Source organism: Streptopelia decaocto, assembly GCF_964273445.1.
Source record: "Streptopelia decaocto genome assembly, chromosome: 19".
In the NCBI taxonomy this organism is placed as follows: domain Eukaryota; kingdom Metazoa; phylum Chordata; class Aves; order Columbiformes; family Columbidae; genus Streptopelia; species Streptopelia decaocto.
This window is the reverse complement of record NC_138674.1, coordinates 7,585,243-7,604,615: the sequence shown is the minus strand read 5'-3', so window position 1 is coordinate 7,604,615 and position 19,373 is coordinate 7,585,243. Positions and strand designations below refer to the sequence as shown.

The 19,373-nt window shown below is 51.9% G+C and overlaps 2 protein-coding genes across 2 annotated transcripts; one reads left to right on the top strand and one right to left on the bottom strand.

Annotated features, from left to right (window-relative positions):
- Positions 1–370: 370 nt before the first annotated feature.
- On the bottom strand, positions 371–1,336 carry LOC309447960 (olfactory receptor 14A16-like; the record flags this gene model as incomplete). Its single annotated transcript, XM_082069104.1, has 1 exon — positions 371–1,336. One exon carries the CDS (start codon positions 1,334–1,336, stop codon positions 371–373), a length of 966 nt encoding a protein of 321 aa, XP_081925230.1.
- A 12,569-nt stretch (positions 1,337–13,905) lies between these two features.
- LOC309447959 (olfactory receptor 14J1-like) lies at positions 13,906–14,838 on the top strand (the record flags this gene model as incomplete). The annotated part of the gene is made up of 1 exon (XM_082069103.1): positions 13,906–14,838. The coding sequence occupies one exon, from the start codon at positions 13,906–13,908 to the stop codon at positions 14,836–14,838; it is 933 nt and encodes a 310-aa protein (XP_081925229.1).
- Positions 14,839–19,373: the final 4,535 nt, after the last annotated feature.

Here is a 19,373-nt window from a genome sequence, read left to right as displayed (position 1 = left end):
CCTCGAGTCACTGGCGGCAGAGAGGGAGCGACAACTGAGGTGCCCATGGGGAGCCACAAGGCCACCAGGGCTGCTCCTCCATGGGGCAGCATTTGCCTCCTGGACCCTCCTGCATCCTGGGGCTGCTCCCCCTGTGCCAGAGGAGAGTGAAGTGATGGGACCTGAGACAAATTGTTTCCTACTGCTTTATTTATTGAGTTTATCAAAAACCAAGGAGCGCATATACATATGTACATGAGGTCTTTGATACAAGAAAAGACACGCAGGAGGCCAAGAATTATGTTATTACAGGCATGAACCAAAAAACAAAGGCCAGCAAAAGCACTATGGAAAAATATAGACACATAAGAAAAGTTAGTCCTGGCTATTTCTATTGCAGCCCTAGTGAGATACCATGAAACTTATTAACCTGAAGTAGTGAGTATTGAAGTAGTTTCCAGAGGGTATCCTTGAGCTCCTGGTTCCTCATGCTGTAGATGAGGGGGTTCACTGCTGGAGGCACCAAAGAGTACAGAACAGACACCACCAGATCCAGGATGGGGGAGGAGACAGAGGGGGGCTTCAGGTAGGCAAACACGGCAGTGCTGACAAACACGGAGACCACGGCCAGGTGAGGGAGGCAGGTGGAAAAGGCTTTGTGCCGTCCCTGCTCAGAGGGGATCCTCAGCACGGCCCTCAAGATCTGCACATAGGACACCATGATGAACACAAAACATCCCAGAACCAGAAAACCAATGAAAGCAAGAAGCCAAATTTCCCTGAGGTAGGAGTGTGAGCAGGAGAGCTTGAAGATCTGGGGGATTTCACAGAAGAACTGGCCCAGGGCATTGCCCTTGCACAGGGGCAGTGAAAATGTATTGGCCGTGTGCAGCAGAGCATTGAGAAACCCAATGGCCCAGGCAGCTGCTGCCATGTGGACACAAGCTCTGCTGCCCAGGAGGGTCCCGTAGTGCAGGGGTTTGCAGATGGCAACGTAGCGGTCATAGGACATGATGGTCAGAAGAGAATATTCTGCTGTTATAGAAAACAAAAAACAAAAGATCTGTGCAGCACATCCTGCATAGGAGATGGCCCTGGTGTCCCAGAGAGAATTTGCCATGGACTTGGGTACAGTGGTGGACATGCAGCACAGGTCGAGGAGGGCGAGGTTGAGCAGGAAGAAGTACATGGGGGTGTGGAGGTGCTGGTCCCAGGCTATGGTGGTGATGATGAGGCCGTTGCCCAGGAGGGCAGCCAGGTAGATGCCCAGGAAGAGCCAGAAGTGCAAGAGCTGCAGCTCCCGTGTGTCTGTGAATGGCAGAAGGAAGAACTGGGTGATGGAGCTGCTGTTGGACATTTGCTGCCTCTGGGCATGAGGACCTGTGCAAGAAGGTGATGGTTTAGATTAGACTTCTCTGGGAAAATCCAAAGCCATTTCCCCCAGACCCTCTGAGCCCATCACACAAAGAGACGCTTTTCTTTTTCCAGGAGAACGTCCTGGCTGGAGCCCTTGTCAGTGCTTGATGAGTGTGCAATGAAGAGCAGGGTCTGTGCACAGGGGCTCTTGAGGAGTCAGCCTGACCCTGTGTGCTTGGGTGGGGCTGTGGCCAGTCCTGGGGTTCAGCTTTGTCAGATGGAACCGCTCCTGGTGCAGAAGGGACTGTCGGCATTTGTTCTCCCAGTGATAAGGAACCAGTACGGCATAAGCCAGTTTGAGAGGTTTGGTGTTTCTACAGCTCCTTCTCCCCTCCCACCCTGGGGAGTGTTGTTGGGTGTCAGAAACCGTCAGCATTTCTGCTGCACTCAGGGAGAACAGAGCGAGTCCTGCGAGACCAGAGGGTGCCTGTGGGTCAGTGCAGAGTGAGGGCAGCTGGTCTGTCCCTCTGTCCTGCTCCAGCTGCCCTGGGCTGGCACCTTTCTGAGATGGGGGCTGATCACACTCCCATGTTACCCTGAAAAGCCACTGGGAACTGCTGAGAGCAGAGGGATCCACCTCAGAGCATGACAGGTCTCACCCTTTCCTAAGCTCTCAGCACCCCACGCTTAGCCCAGGACACACACGGCTCATTCCCCAGCCCCACAGACTGCATTGCCCACAGCCCACAGGTCAGAGCAAAGCTGGGACACGTGTGCCCATGGACACACCTGCAGGAAAGGACCCACAAGATCAGGCTGTGACTCTGCAGCTGAAACTGCCATCCCCAGAGAGCCTGACAGCAAGAACAAGATCACAACAGCAGGGACCCAGAGCAGGGGAGCAAGAAGGACAATGCGGTGAGGGTGGGTGTGAGAGAGGCCAGGGCAGAGGCAGCCGGGCACTCAGACAGCGTCACCCTTCCCCAGCTGTGCAGCCACCTCCCAGACACCAACATTGCCAGGCAGCTGCTCTCAGCCCCTGTGCTCTGCAGAGGAACTGCAGCTCTGGCTGCACAGGAGCTGCTTCATGCCTTGGAGCCCCCGGCCCTGAGGGCAGAGGCTTTGCTGGGTGGGAGAGGAGGCCAGGGGGCTGCTCACAGGAGGGATCTGCACTGCAGGGGATCACAGGGACTTCTCTCTGTTCTCCCTCCCATAACAATTCCGGGTTTAGTTTCCTCTCATTTCTGATCATTTCCCTGCTGCCTGGAGATTCTCCCCCTGGGAGGTGTTTCCCTGTCCATGTCTGTTCCCTGTCAGTGCTCACAGACCATCCCACCCTCTGTGCCCTCCCCCTGGCCCTACAGATCCTGCCTGTTCACAGGGCACTGCCTGGGGGCATCTTCCTGTCTGCAGGCTGGAAAACAGGACAGGTCAGACTAAGGCTGACGGGTCCAGCCAAGGTGATGCAGGTGCTGTGCACAGGCAGAGGGGTGGGGAAGGGATGTCATGAGCCTTCTGGCAGATGTACTGATCACTCAGAGTTGCAGTTCAGGAGTCTCAGTGACTTGTTTAAGCATGAGAGCTCATTTTCATTTTATCCTTTCCTGCACCCCACAACCCTTGGGAGAGGAAACTGAAAAGACAGGCTCAGGAAAGCTCCTTATCTGTCTGGTAATCCTTACATTGATCTTGTCATTGGGGCATCCCCTTGGAAAAATCCTGGGGGTGATCTGGAGTTCTGAGCAGCACTGACCCACACAGCACCCTCTCCACAGCAGAAGCACCTTTCCTGCCCTTATCGGGGATGCTCCTTCCCCCCACAGCTTGTCCCCACAGCACCGTGGGGATCTCCCCCAGACAGGGACCCTGCTCTGCAGGACAGCCCTGGGCACCCCTGGGTGCTCCCCCTGCAGTCACCCTCAGCAGAAGTTGTCATCATTCCCTGTTGCTGTGACAGTGAAGCAGGGAAGCCCTGCTCTGGAGTGTGTTCTTCTCCTCTACAACAGAGATACTGTGAGGGAGACCTGACAGATAAATTGTAAATTGTGGGATGTACCAGCTTAAGGTCTCCCTCCAGGAAACGCAGCTGCATTGCCTTACAGCCAGAGACTTACCGTGTTAGAACTGTGATTTGTCTCATTGAATCCTCAGCAACCAACCACCCCACGTTGCCTTTAATCTCTCTGTGCCTGGCTCCTGTGCCCTCGGTGCTGCAGGCAGAGCCCTCACCCTGCTGCGTGTGCAGAGGAGCTGCTCCTGGGCAGAGCTGTCTCTCTGCAGCGCTGCCGCTGCCATGAGCTCCCTGTGTCCCAGGAGCCCAGCCCAGCTCAGCAGCACAGGAGCAGCCCATGATGTCCCTTTCTCTGTCCCCTCTGGGCTCCCTCCAGGTGTCTCTGGGGCTCCAATGGCACAGCTTCGAAGTTGAAGTGAACAGTTATGTTGATTCTCTCTCCTCTTCAGAGACACTTCTTTCCAGAATCGTATTTTCATTTAAAAAAAATGAATTGGTATAAGAATAATCTTTTGTTGTCCCATCATTAGGCAGGACACCAGGAAGATTACAGCAAAGTATCTAATTTCTGCAAACTGGGGAAGGAATATCTTCAGTTATAGGAATTTAGGCATTTTATTCTGGTTTTATACTCCTAGGTCTAGAGAGACATTCATCAATCTTTGGCCATGTGCTCTGTGCTCTGATTCAAAGCCTTTGCACACATGGGCTCTTGGACACTTGGTACCAGGTTTCTTGTGGCAGGTCAGAGCTGGGCTGGCGCCACAGCTGGGGTGGTTCAGCCCAGATGTGAGGCAATGTCCTCAGCCAGGGACCTGACTGGGGGAGCTGGAGCTGTCAGTGCTGCAGACAGAGCTGTGACACGGATGGAATGAACTGCCAGGCAGGGTGGCAGAAGTAGGTTCTTCTGGTCCTCAAGCACAGGAGCAACAGTCCAGATCAAAACTCAGTCTAAACATGTAAAGAGGTTTCTGCAGGGGGGATTGTGCCTGTCCATCCTCTTTGCTTTCTGTGAGGAAACGACAGGGTTGCTGGATGTGGGGACAATAGTTATGGTATTTTACTTGCAAGTCAGCAAGGCATCCATCATCATCCCCTGCAATATTCATGTGTCCAATGCAGGATATTATGGTCTGCTTTGATGTTCAAGTAAATGGCTATAAAACAAGCTGGATGGTTGGGCTGAGAAGAACAGTAGGTAAAAGGAGAAACTTTCCAGTCATGAGGACGGTCCAGCGCTGGAAGCTGTTTCCCAGGAGTGCGCACCCACTCTGTCCCAGAAAGTGACCAAGATGTGTTTGGATAAAGCCCTGAGCAATCTGGTCTGACCCTGCTGTGAGCAGGAGGTTGGTCAAGACACCTCCTGAGCTCCCTTTGAGCCTGAATGACGCTGTCCTTCCTTCCCCTTCATGTTTTCCATTTAGGGACAGCTCTCAGGTGCTCCCTGAGCACAGGAATAATTCAGAGAAGGTCTAGGGCTGCATTACAAGTGCCCCCAAACAGCCATGACCACAACTTTTCCATCCTTTCTCTTTTGCCCTGAGCCAAGATCTTATTTTTTGCTGTCCTAATACCCTTCCAGAAAGAATAGCCCATCTTGTTAACCCTTTCAGAGCAGGTTGCTCAACAGGTGTCAGCATCCATGTACAGAGTCTGCACAACAGCCAGACATCAAATCCATCATTATAGAAATGAAGACGAGGCTCTTGACCAGCTCCTTGCACCGAGCAATTGGCACAACTTGTCTGCTGAGATTCCAGGGAACATCTGAACTTTAGGAAAGCAAGAATTTTTAGTCCTCTCTGAGCATCCTGGTTCATCTCCTGACCAATGTGGTGCTTCAGGCTTTGAAGAGAATCAAAACCAACTTCTTGACTGGGGTAGTTCCCTTTTACATGGTGCCAAACAGGGCAGATGAATGGGGCTTATAACTCCAATCTCTGCTGCACAGTTGGGACTTCAGAGATTAGAAATATAGGGAATGATGTTGTGTCAGTGCACACCACATAAAGATTCTGGCTTCCTTTGTGCCTTTTCACTAAGCTGGGATCTGTTCCTTGGCTTTCTATGGCTACAAAGGAAACAACTCCCCTATGCCACCTGCCCCTCACACCAGAAAAAGAAAGGAGAAAATGTATGGAAGAGGGATGAACTGGGAGAAATTCTGACCAACAGGTGTATTCTTTCAATAAAAAAAAAAGGTAGAAGTGAGAGAAGGCACTGTTCTAAGAACTTCATACAAGAGGCCAAAAACTGAAACACAATATGTGTTTTGAGAAGTGAGAATGACTGCTGGGAGCTTTAGTTCCTCACCATAACCAAGAATACGGAGTGTTCTGTTATGGTTATTAGTGATAGAACCACTATTCAAAAACATCCTTGAAAACGTCGCTGTCATCCCTTGGCTCCAAAGCTCAGCCTGCTCTGTATTTTACAGGACTGCTTCAAACATCTGTGACCCAAGTCTTTTACCCAAGGAAGGGAAAAACTTCCAGTGCAGGCACCAAACCAGTGCCCAACCAGCCTGGAGAGCCAGGACAGTTGTGCCAAACAAGAGCCACCATGAACAGAAGCTACGGTTAGTGACAATTGAAAATTTAAACTCCAATCATACAATCACAGCATTATGGAATCATTTATTTTGGAAAAGACACATAAGAACATGGAACTCCAACATAAGAACTCCACATAAGAACTCCAACAATAAACCATATCCCTAAGTGCCACATCTCCATGTCTTTTAAACACATCCAGCAATGGAAGCTCCAATCCTGAGCTGGCAGGACACCATTGGCTGCAGTTGGACATAAGATACTGGTCATGGCTGTGAGTTCAGCCCTCGCTGGCAGAATGTCTCACACCCTCACTGAGGAGGGCAGGGGGCTGGGAGATGGGAGCACCTTTCAGTTTCCACATCCCAGCACAGAGCCTGCCCTTGAACTCTGGCATCCCATTTCCTGAGATGTAAAGCTGATGGGCCTTCTGTGGATAATCATGTTAAAAGGCATGAAAAGTCCTTCAAATATTTGTGTAATTTGTCTAGGAATGTCAGTTTTATATGCTTATATTTAAATATCTATAAAATAGTACACTGCCTCAGTGGTAGCCCCTCTGGCAGTGACAATTAAATAGGTATTTGCACTATAAGGCTCCATACCCCATCCACAAGCACACATCTAAGTGGTTCAGATGTCGGGTGGTCTGGCAAACGTCACCCTTTGTGTCCCCAGGTGATGGACACTGCTCATGTGCCTCTGCAGAGAGTGGCAGGAGCTGGATCCCCTTCTCGGGACAGACTCCTTCCAGGAGAGACACAGACACAGGGGAACTCATCGGGGCTTTACGGCATTTCACTCGGCATCAGTTTTGACATATTGGGTGCTGTCCTGTGACTGCCCTTTCTGCACAAATGATCATACAAAGACAACCATTTAGTGAGACATGGTTATAAAGGGGCTGTTATGGACAAGAAAGCTCGCCATGAACTCTGGAGAGAGCGAGGAAGTTCATAATAAGCACCAGGAAGAACCAAGAAGCTCGAGGCCTCTTCTGAAGAGCAGGAGGCCTGAGCAGCCGTGATTGGCCATTGTAGGTGTGGGAGAGGGTCAGGGCATGTCAGGGAGAAGCAATGAGATGGCTGATGGCTTTAGTGAACCCTTCCAGCCATGTCTGAGCCCAGAAATGGAAAGCAGTTGATGTCTGCAGCTGAGGAGGAACAGGAGGAAGATTTTCCTGGGAATACAGAAGGTAGAAAGGCCTCTCTTGGGCTAATCATGTATGGCAGTGCCATTTGCATGCTGTGGGCATGGCTGTGCCTGGGAGATGGGGAACGGCTGCTGCTGGGGTGGCTGTGCTCAGTCATGGCCCATGAGCTGACCCTGCTCTGCTCCTCTCTTACACTGCCCACACTTGGATGGTCCTCAGGAATCATCCATGAGCCTGGAGAATGCATGAACCTCCTGGAGTGATGGGTACGGATCCAAATAGGGGATTCAAGCAAGTTTGGGACTGGGACATTGAGGAGACTGGTGACCATTGCCAGGTGTATGAAAGAAGCTGGATGAGTTGTGAGGAATTCACGGGCATTTCCAACTCCACAGAAAACCAGAGCCTTGCAGTTAAAGTAACAGTACTTGACATAAAACCCACCCCAAAACACAAAACACTGACACTGACCACAGGAAAAGCCTTGAAAAACATTGGAGAAAAATCTACCAGGTCCCAGGGGTCAGGCCTCAGCCATTCTGGTGATGAACAAGCATCAAGGGCTGACATGGCATCAGAGCCACCTCCGCATGGCCTTCACCACCTGGAACCAGTGTCTCCAAGTCTTTCCTTCACCAGCCCCCAGGGACAGGGACCTGCACTGGTTGTTTCCTTCACAGCTGTGTCAGTGATGGCCCTTCATGGGGTCCAAACACCCTCAGAAACTTGGGGTTTGCTTCTGCCTTTCACTTCATTAGAGGTTTGTTCATTCTTTCAGCATCTGCAGTTCAGGATCATGGCACCAGAGGGCTCATTGACATACAAAATGCTCTTACAAGCCAAGGCTCTGTGTATCATTTTCCTAAAGGCTTCAAGACTGGTGTGGATGATTAGAGGGATTTCAGGAACAGCCAAACAGAGAGCATTTCCACAATAAATAGCAATACAGCCAAATTTCTTCTATTTCCTTCCCTGCTCGCCCTTCCCTCCCTTTCCAGAACAGGTGGCATCAGCAGCCTCCAGTTCGTATTGATGTGTTGCATCTCCTGATAAAGATTGAATATGTCAGAAAAGTGGGTGCCTAAATCACCATGTGAGCGAGGAGACAGGCCAGGATACCTGAAGAGGAGTCACACTCCTCTGGACCAAGAGGTGGGTGACCCTGGGAATCTCAGGTGCCACAGCACAGCGATACTTTTGTTGACGGAGCTGGTCAAATGACCCATCTCCTGTTCTGTAACGGTGTCTGAGTTTGCTCAGGTCACCCCTGACTTGAGCCCCATCCACTGCTGGGTGTTCTCCAGACTCCTGCCTTCAGGAACAAAGGCCCAGGAGACCTTGCTGGAGAAGATGGAAGCAAAGAAGCCATGAAGTATGTCAGTCCTGTCTGATTCTACTCTTATCAAGTTTAGCAGCAGGTCCATATTCACCCTGTCTATTATTTTACTGCAAATGAAGCTGTGAAAGCTCATCTTGCTGCCCTTCCCGTGCAGGTATCAAGTCCAGGGCACCTTTGGCGTCATCCCCACATCCATGGACAAGGTTTCTAAATTCCTCCTTTGCAGCTTCCCCTTCTCCCACCTCCTGTGTGCTGCCTTTCTGCCCTGCAGCTCCAACAGTTCAGAGGAGCAACTTCTTTTCATGGGTATTCGGAGACACCATTCCTGTGCTTGTAGCAGGCTGTCCTGTAAGGCCTGTCATACTTCCTGAGCTCCTTCACTTTTCAGACCTACTTCCATGTCACCACCTCACCCGCCATCCCCCAGTATGTCAAAGTGTTCTCCTCTGGAGCCCACCAGCCTGTGCTGTGCTGCTGGCCTTCCTCCCTCCCCTCTGGTGCCTGGGACCCCACTGTGTCCTGGTCATAACAGCCAAGGTGGACACTGATGTTCATATCCCTCACCAGCTCTTCCTTGTTTTCCAGTTCCAGATCCAGGTGAGCATCACCCTTGTTGGCCCATCAGGTAGCTCTGTTAAGCAGTTGGCCCAAGATCCTTTGGGCTGTTGGCACCTGCAGCTTGGCCTGGCCAGTGAATGTCATTTCAATTACAGTTCCCCATAGGAACCTGCTCATTGACTGGTGACTTCCTTGAGTTGCTGACAGAAGATCAGGAATTTGATTTATGTCAGACAGAGCCGATTTCAGCTGCTCCAAGATGGACTCCTTGCCAAATCTGAGCCACTCAGTGATGTTGGCAGCACCTCTGTGATGTTGTATTTGAGAAAGGGTAAAAAATGCTGCACAACAGCAGGTGGGAGAGAGGAGGGAGGAACTGGGAGAAAAAAGCTCTGCAGACACCAAGGTCATATCCCACAGGACCCAAGCAGGTCCCTCAGCAGCCAAATCCTGCTCTCCTGAAATCCTGCTCTTTGCCTTGTAATCATCTCCCAGGAGCCTCAGCTCCACTTTCCCATCCCTGACTGTGCCATCCTGACCAACTCTTTCTGGTTTGTAAGTGTGAAGTCCCACAGGGCACCTCACCCCACTGACTCCTCAGTGACCCGTGTCTGGAAGATGTTGTCAATGAGCTCCAAACCCTCCTGGATGGCTGGTACCTTGCAGATATTGGGACATCTTAGGTCTTCCAGGAGGACACATCCTGGAAACATGAGGCTTCTTTCATTTGTCTGAAGGAGGCCTCATCTAATTCCTTTTCCTCATCAGTGAGTCTGTAGCTGATGTGCAGTCACCACAACACTGCCCATGTTGTTCTGCCCTCTCATGCTGACTCCTCAACGTTCAGCTGACATTGTCTGTCCCCAGACAGAGCTCCACACATTCCTGCTGCTCTCCAAATTGAAGTGGACCTATCTGTTTGACTCCAGACATCTGGCATTATGAGCAGCAGGGCCCCAAGACCCCACGTTTCCTCCAGGAGATGGTATTTGTAGTGTCCTGTAACTCCTCATGCATGTTATCTTTGGAGAGACACCCTCATCAGAATAAACCATCTGTGTGCAAACATTAAGAGCTGAGCAATGGAGCTTCAGTCATGGGAGAGTCCAGACCTTGTGAATATCAGGTATTCGCCCATCAGAAGGCTCTGAACTTGTACAAGGAGAAATGAGCAGTTCTGGATCAGGGCAGGACAATAACCCCATCCATCAGGACAGAGCAGGACCTGGCACGCTGAGCAGTGACCCTGAGGAGGAGGGCCTGGGCACTCCAAGGTCCCCACACCAGCCCGTGGTGCACGCTCACCATGAACAAGGCAGCTGCACACGGGGCTGCATGAGGAGGAGCGTGGGGACCCAGACACCTGCAGTTCTCATCCCAGTCGGTTCAGCACTGGTGTGACCCACACACACGGGTGTGTGCCAGTGTGCGGCTTCCCAGTTTGGAGCAGCAGGGAGGAACTGCAGAGTGCAGGGCTGTGCCAAGGCAGGTTCAGCACCTTGTGCACATGGTGTGGGATGCTGAGGGACCTGGGCTGCTTTGGCCCAGCAGCGCTGGGGAGGCTGCAGCAGTGCAGGAGTAGCCTGAGAGTGCTTGAAGGGCAGTTTCAGAGGTGGTGGAGGTTTTTTCATAGTGGGAAAGAGCATGAGAAAGAAATAATGGCCAAAGTGCAGCTGGGGAGGTCCAGGCTGGACATGAGCAGAAAGGCATGTGAGTGGAAGGGCAGTGCTGTGGTGGAGCAGGTCAGCAGAGGGAGTCTGCATCAGCCCAAGGCTTTGTGCTTCAAGGAGCAGCTGGGGAGGATGGAGAGATCTCAGCAAAGGAAGGAAGATGCTCAGACAGGAGCAAGGTGGGGCAGCAGGGGGGATGTCTCCAGCCTGCAGGGACAGAGGTGCAGGGGATGCCCCAGCACAGGACAGGCTGTCGTGGAGATGATCACGGGATGTAAAGAGGCTGAAAGCCCCACCAGACATGAGCTCCTTCTCCCCTTGGCTGTGGCTGTTGTCTGCACCTCTGATGCCTGTGAGGAGACACCGTGTCCTTCCAGCACAGGGGCCTCATGGCCTCCTTGTCCCCAGCCAGGAACCTGGGAGGTGTGGGACCATAGTCCTGCCCTTGGCCTTGCACAGCCCCACATCACACTGTCCCAGGAAGGGCCCTGGGCAACGTGGGAGGGACAGGATCTGACTTCCCAGGGCTGAGGGTCAGGGCTTGGCCTTTTGGTTAAAGAAACACAACCAGGTTTACTGAGCATCAGAGCCACCTTTACTGTGCTTTTCCTGACCTCCAGTTTTCTTCTCTAACCAAACCTGGATATTGTTTCTCAGCAGGTTCCCTCAGTGGGACCCATTAACGTTACAAGAAACTTCGGAGTTTGAATCTAACTTTGACTTCTTGAGAAGTTTCATCACTTTCCTCCAGGGTCTGAGGTCCATGGACTCAGCACCAAACCCACCAGAGGGGTCATTAAAGCGCCTTGGGCTGCTCCTGTGCTGCTGAGCTGGGCTGGGCTCCTGGGACACAGGGAGCTCATGGCAGCGGCAGCGCTGCAGAGAGACAGCTCTGCCCAGGAGCAGCTCCTCTGCACACGCAGCAGGGCTGAGGGCTCTGCCTGGGGATCTCAGGAGACGAGCAAGGCAGAGAGAGATTAAAGGTGGTCAGGACTGGGAGGATGACTGAGAGCTCACTGGAGGAGAAACCTTTGCAGCCCTTGCCATGGTAAGTCTCTGGGTGCAGGGCAATGCAGCTGCAGCTCCTGGAGGCACCTCCTAAAACTGGCACAGGCACAGCTGGTGGGATCTGTAAGGACGGGGCTCTTGTCAGGCCATGTTGAACAGCTGTGAAACCGGGTGAGCACCCAGGGGTGCCCAGGGCTGTCCTGCAGAGCAGGGTCCCTGCACCCCAGGGCTGTGCCGGGCAGGGACTCTGCCGCCTGCCAGGGTCAGCGCTCAGCCTGCCCGGGGAGATCCCCACGGTGCTGTGGGGAGAAACTGTGGGCGGAAGGAGGGACCCCTAATCAGGACAGGAGAGCTGCTTCTGCTGTGGAGAGGGTGCAGTGTGGGTCAGGGCTGCTCACAACTCCAGATCACCTCAAGGACTTTTCCAAGCGGTGCCTCAAAGAGAAGATCGATACAAGGATTACCAGACAGATAAGGAGCTTTCCTGAGCCTGTCTTTTCAGGGGTACAGGAAAGGATAAAATGAAAATGAGCTCTCATGCTGAAACAAGTCACTGAGACTCCTGAACTGCAACTCTGAGTGATCAGTACATCTGCCAGAAGGCTCATGACATCCCTTCCCCCCCGCTCTGCCTGTGCACAGCACCTGCATCACCTTGGCTGGACCTGTCAGCCTTAGTCTGACCTGTCCTGTTTTCCAGCCTGCAGACAGGAAGATGCCCCCAGGCAGTGCCCTGTGAACAGGCAGGATCTGTAGGGCCAGGGGGAGGGCACAGAGGGTGGGATGGTCTGTGAGCACTGACAGGGAACAGACATGGACAGGGAAACACTTCCCAGGGGGAGAATCTCCAGGCAGCAGGGAAATGATCAGAAATGAGAGGAAACTAAACCCGGAATTGTTATGGGCGGGAGAACAGAGAAAAGTCCCTATGACCCCCTGCAGTGCAGATCCCTCCTGTGAGCAGCCCCCTGGCCTCCTGTCCCACCCAGCAAAGCCTCTGCCCTCAGGGCCGGGGGCTCCAAGGCATGAAGCAGCTCCTGTGCAGCCAGAGCTGCAGTTCCTCTGCAGAGCACAGGGGCTGAGAGCAGCTGCCCGGCAGTGTTGGTGTCTGGGAGGTGGCTGCACAGCTGGGGAAGGGTGATGCTGTCTGAGTGCCCGGCTGCCTCTGCCCTGGCCTCTCTCACACCCACCCTCACCGCATTGTCCTTCTTGCTCCCCTGCTCTGGGTCACTGCTGTTGGGATCTTGTTCTTGCTGTCAGGCTCTCTGGGGATGGCAGTTTCAGCTGCAGAGTCACAGCCTGATCTTGTGGGTCCTTTCGTGCGGGTGTGTCCATGGGCACACGTGTCCCAGCTTTGCTCTGACCTGTGGGGTGTGGGCAATGCAGTCTGTGGGGTGGGAATGAGCTGAGTTTCCCTTAATCAAATGCCATCAATAGGTCTCTTGGCTGTCTTGTTGAGGTTTTCCTCCAAGCTGTGAGGTTCTCTCCAGGATGCAAACCTTTCCTACAGCATCTGTGTGTTATCTTAAAGCCCCATAGAGAAGCACAGAAATGCTACAACAGAGAAAATGCTGTTAGGTTTGTGAAATATGTCATATATGTCCTGGGCTAAATGTGGGGTTCTGAGACCTTAGGAAAGGGTGAGACATGTCATGGTCTGAGGTGGATCCCTTTGCCCTCTGCAGTTCCCAGTGGCTTTTCAGGGTAACATGGGAGTGTGATCTACTGTCCACTTCAGAAAGGTGCCAGCCCAGGGCAGCTGGAGAAGGACAGAGGGACAGAGCAGCTGCCCTCACCCTGCACTGACCCACAGGCACCCTCTGGTCTCGCAGGACTCGCTCTGTTCTCCCTGAGTGCAGCAGAAATGCTGAGGGTTTCTGACACCCAACAACACTCACAGGGTGGGAGGGGAGAAGGAGCTGTAGAAACACCAAGCCTCTCAAACTCAGTTTCTCAGGCCTGGGGGTGCAGATGCTGACAGTCCCTTCTGCACCAGGAGCGGTTCCATCTGACAAAGCTGAACCCCAGGACTGGCCCCTGCCCACCCAATCACACAGGGTCAGGGTGACTCCTCAGGAGCCCCTGGGCAGAGACCCTGCTCTTCAGTGCACACTCATAAAGCACTGAGGAGGCTCCAGCCAGGACGTTCTCCTGGAAAAAGAAAAGTCTCCTTGTGGGAGGGTCTGTGGGAAATGGCTTTGGTTTCTCCCAGAGAAGTCTCATCTAAACCATCACCATCTTTTCCTCCTTGCACAGGTCCTCATGCCCACAGGCAGCAGATGTCCAACAGCAGCTCCATCATCCAGTTCCTCCTCCTGCCATTCACAGACACACGGGAGCTGCAGCTCTTGCACTTCTGGCTCTTCCTGGGCATCTACCTGGCTGCCCTCCTGGGCAACGGCCTCATCATCACCACCATAGCGTGGGACCAGCACCTGCACACCCCCATGTACTTCTTCCTGCTCAACCTCGCCCTCCTTGACCTGGGCTCCATCTCCACCACTGTCCCCAAATCCATGGCCAATTCCCTCTGGGACATCAGGGTCATTTCCTACAAAGGATGTGCTGCCCAAGTCTTTTGCTTTGACTTTTTCATTTCAGCAGAATTGTATCTTCTCACAGTCATGTCGTACGACCGCTACGTTGCCATCTGCAAACCCCTGCACTACGGGACCCTCCTGGGCAGCAGAGCTTGTGTCCACATGGCAGCAGCTGCCTGGGCCACTGGGTTTCTCAATGCTCTGCCGCACACGGCCAATACATTTTCACTGCCCCTGTGCAAGGGCAATGCCCTGGGCCAGTTCTTCTGTGAAATCCCCCAGATCCTCAAGCTCTCCTGCTCACACTCCTACCTCAGGGAACTTGGACTTGTTGTGGTCAGTGCCTCTTTAGCATTTTGGTGTTTTATTTTCATTCTTTTCTCCTATGTGCAGATATTTCGGGTGGTGCTGAGGATCCCCTCTGAGCAGGGACGGCACAAAGCCTTTTCCACCTGCCTCCCTCACCTGGCCGTGGTCTCTCTGTATGTCAGCACTGGCATGTTTGCCCACCTGAAGCCCCCTTCCATCTCCTCCCCATCCCTGGACCTGGTGGTGTCTGTTCTGTACTCTTTGGTGCCTCCAGCAGTGAACCCCCTCATTTACAGCATGAGGAACCAGGAGCTCAAGGATGCCCTGTGCAAACTGATGACTGATATTTTCCTGAAGCGATAGTCTTCTTATCAGCTTCTGCATAGCAGTTATAAAACAATTCATTACATTTCATCTTTTTTTTGTTTGGTTTGTTTCTTTGTTTGTGGTTTGCTTTTCTTCTATAATTTTTTTTTTTTCATGGTGTTGGTGGTTTATTTTTAGTCATTAGAATATTGTCATCTCCTTTGTAATTCATTCTCTTATGTGCTTTTCTGTCTGAGTGAATTTTTAAATAAAGAGTTGTTTTTATGTGTTTAACCATAACAAAGGCCACCGCAAATATTTGGGAATATTTCTAGAAGTCCTTCCTCCAACGTATTTTTGGAGCTGCAGGGACAGTTTCTGCTTTTATATGGAAGGAAATAAAGTGCAGGTATGGCAACATCACTAGGGAGCATCATCTCTGGATCTTCTGGGGCTGTTTTTTTTTCCACTTCCACAGTTTCCTTCTCATCCCTTGTGCTGGTGCAAGTCCTTAGTGCTCTGATAGGTTTGTCACCATCCTGCTTTGTGTGAGACCTGTAGCTGCAGGCAAGGGCAGGCAATGGGCTCTATTGTGACAGAGCTGGCATGCATAATGAGGGGTGATCTCCTCAGGGCAGTGCCTGAATGTTTATGTCTTTTTCCAGAGTTTCTCTCAAGAACAAGCCCAAGAAAGTTGCCCAGAGATGCAAACACCATTGTACAGCTGAACAGTGTGTGTGTGCAGGGCTGGCACACAGCAGTGTCCTCTCACAGCCAGGCTCCTGCCAGAGACCTGCAGGACCAGCAGAGCAGGGGCTGGGCTGTGCCCCTGTGCACTGGACACCCCGTGGAAGGAGCCTCAGGTCAATCATCATGCACTGGCCCCTCATGACTACCATTTCTATCCCTGGCCTCTCACCTTAGCTCAGAGTTTGTTCTTCTTTCCATGAAGATACATTGAATGAATAGGTCTGAAGTCCATGTTGCACTGTACAGATGAGCTGTAAACATGCACATCATGCATGTGAGGTGAGATGAACCCAAGTGAGCACAAATGCCATCAGCTGTTCCTTGGGGGTACCATGAAGGTCTGCTTCCTTGAACTGGGATCTTCTTCCTTGAACCAAGGTCCATGTGTCCATTCCTCATGAGGAGGGAAATCTGATATGAGTACAGAGCAGGTGACACACCAAAGTCATGAGATACCTCCCATCGTTTGAGTGTCGTACCAGGAGGCCAGAGGGACTCTGCGTGTAAAAGGGACAGACTCTTTCTCTGAACGTCCCTGGGTGCATGAGGAGTCCATGAGGCCTGCTCAGACATGGATGCCTGACAGACCCTGACATTTCTGTGTGTGACTCCAGGAACAAACCCCGTTGGATCAATGAGATTCATCTCAGCTACCTTGGACAAGCTCATTGCAAGTGCTCCAGTCTGCTACGACACCCTTGACCATGATTCTGGATTGTGCTCTCAAAAGTGCCATAGAAACCAGAATGGTTCTGGGGTCCTTAGAAAATGCAGACATCAAACCCATCTTGAAGCAGAGCAGGAATTGGAACTGGGAGAATTACAGGCTGGCCACCCTACCTCCTGTCCTAGGAAGGGGATGGGACACGTCCTCCTGCAGCCATGTCCAGGAATGTGAAGGACAAGGAAGGAATTGCTGAACCCGAATGGACAGGGGAAAGAAAGACATGTTGTGTACAGGGCGTTTGCAAGGCTCAGACATGGTCTCCTTCTGGCCAGAGTGGTGCTGATGGGGCTCAAGAAGTGGATGCTTGGTGGGAAATTGGCTGAACCATCAAGCCCAAATATCATCAGTGGTACAAAATCCTCCATGCAGCCAGTTACTGGTGTCATCTCTCAGTGACCAGCACTTGGACAACACTGTTGAACATCTTTATTCTCGTCTTCTATGGTGTAACAGAGACCACTTTCAGTGCCTTTGAGGATGATGCAAAGCTGGGAGGAGGCCTTGAGCAACCTCACCTGGTTCACCCTGCCCTGAGCAGGAGAGTGAGACAAGATGAGTGAGACAAGGGCTCTCTGCAAACCTGAGTTATTCTGTGATTTGAATGAATTTTTGCCTTTGAAAGTTTTCTGGAGAGAGAATAGGTACAAGAATAGTAAAAAAAAAAAGAAAAGAAAGGCAGAAGAGGAGATACAGAAGGTGTTAACATAAATACAGCAGTTCCAGTGAGGAGTGCTTTTCACTCTCATTGTTAGTAGGAAATATATTTGACAAAATTGAACAAGGTGAGGAAGCAAGATGGGTGTCTACAGCCTGTGGGAAAGAGGGGCAGTTGTAGGAATGTGTAGAACAAGCTTCAGTCTTGGTCAGGTCCTGAGTGCTAAGGAGGGGGGTGAATGGGTGTGGTGTTAGGAGGTCAGTTGTGTCTCAGTATCTCATAATCCAGTAAGAGGCGTGTGGCTGTGAAGGGGACAGTGATGTCAGCTCTATCTCTGGAGGTGACGGGACAGCAGCAGAGACATGGTCGTGTCTATCAGAGAAGCTGAAAGGCCAGCAGCAGTCATGGGATTTAGAATATCATGGTGAGGTTACTTCTCTCTGGTCAACTGGCAGATCACAAGAAGACTAACAGATTGGATTCCCTGCTTGATGGGAAGTTTCTGAGGTGGTAGAGCTTTCCAAAGTAGTGAGAAAAAGCAGGAGAGAAAAAAAAAAAAGCCACCAAGTGCAGATTGGGAAGTGCAGACCAGATATCAAGAGGAAGGAATGTCACTGGAAGGGCAGAGCTCACCCAGAGGGAGCTGGATCAGCCCATGGTTTGTGTTCCAAAGAGCAGCCAGTGAGGGTGCAGACACAGCAGTGAAGGTGCAGAAATGCTGGGGTGAGAGCAGGTGGGAGAGCGAGATGGGTGTCTGCAGCCTGCAGGGAAAGAGGGGCAGGGGTAGCACCGTGTAGAACAGCCTGAGGTGGAGATGGCAAAGGGCGCTGTAAGGTTGGAAGGGACCCACAGAACCCAGGTCTCTGTCCCATTGGCCATGGCAGTTGTCTGTGCCACTGAGGCCCAGGAGAAGACATGTTGTGCTCATGGCACTGGGGCCTCGCTGCCTCCTTGCAGCCCCATGGGGAAGCTGGAAGTTGTTGTCCCAGTGTTGTCCTTCCCTGGGCCTTGCACACCCACATCCCACGGTCCCAGGAAGAGCCCTGAGCCGTGTGTGAGGGACAGGATCCCCCTTCCCATTGCCTGCAGGACAGGCCTTCTCCTTTCTGCTTCAGAAAGCAAACCAAGGGGTTTCTGAGCATGAGAGCTGAAGTAAAGACTCAGAGGAGACCTCATGGTGGCTACAGCTTCCTCACAAGGGGAGAAGGAGGGGAAGGTACTGATCTCTTCTCTCTGGTGACCAGTGACAATAACGAAGGGAATGGCAGGAAGATGTGCCAGGGAGGGTCAGGTTGCACATGCAGGAAATATTCTTCACCCAGAGGGTGCTGGACACTAAACAGGCTCCCCAGGAAGGTTTCATGGCCCCAAGCCTGACAGTGTTCAAGAAGAGATGGACAACATCCTCAGACACATGGAGTGAACTGTGGTGTGTCCTGTGCAGGGACAGGACTTGGACTCAGTGATACTTGTGGGTCCTTTTCAACTCAGGACATTCTATGATTCTGTGAAATACTAGGTCAAAAGTCCATGTTTTCATTGTACAGATGACTTGTAAACATACACATCATGTGCCTGTCCGTTGTGTGCATGTGGTGAGATGAACCCAAGTGAGCATAAATGCTATCTAGCTATTCATTGGGCTGCCATAAAGGTCAGTGGGGCAGAGATGGTGTTCAGGGGTCTCTTCCAACTTGCGTTATTGTAGGATTCCATGAATCTTTTCCTTGGAGAGCTCTTTCACGTCAGAACATGCAGAGAAAGAAGAAAAAAAAAGAAGAGGCAGAAGCAGAGTTATACATTGCATCAGTGTAAATACAGCAGCTCCTCTGAGGAACATTTCTCCACTCAAACCCTTGATAGGAAATCTATTAGATAAATTTGATGAAACCGGCTCAGTTTGATCTGCTCACACACTGGACCACAAGGAGGGTGATGGTGGGTACGATGTCATGTGGTCACCTGTGTCTCAGGAACTCATAGTCCAGTAGGAACCAATGGCTGTGGAGGGCACTGTGAGGTCACTTCTGCCTCTGCAGGGGATTGGCCAACAGCAGGAACATGGCTGGGAAAGGACTGTGAGGTCACACACACGAGACGAGCAATCGGGCCCAATCAGCATGGCTGGATGAAAGGCAGGTCCTGCTTGACCAGCCTGATCTCCTTCTGTGACAAGGTGACCGGCTGAGCAGATGAGGGAAAGTCTGTCGTGGGGAGTGAATCCGCCACACGGGCTGTGGGTGTTGTGTCCTTAGACGGCAGTAAAGCCTTTGACACCGTATCCCACAGCATCTCCTGGAGAAGCTGCAGCTCATGGCCTGGATGGTGTATCTGCGATGGGTAAAGAACTGGCTGGAGGGCCGGGCCCAAAGAGTTGTGGTGAAAGGAGCCAAATCCAGTTGGTGGCCAATCACAAGTGGTGTCCCCAGGGCTCCGTATTGGGCTCAGTTCTATTTATTC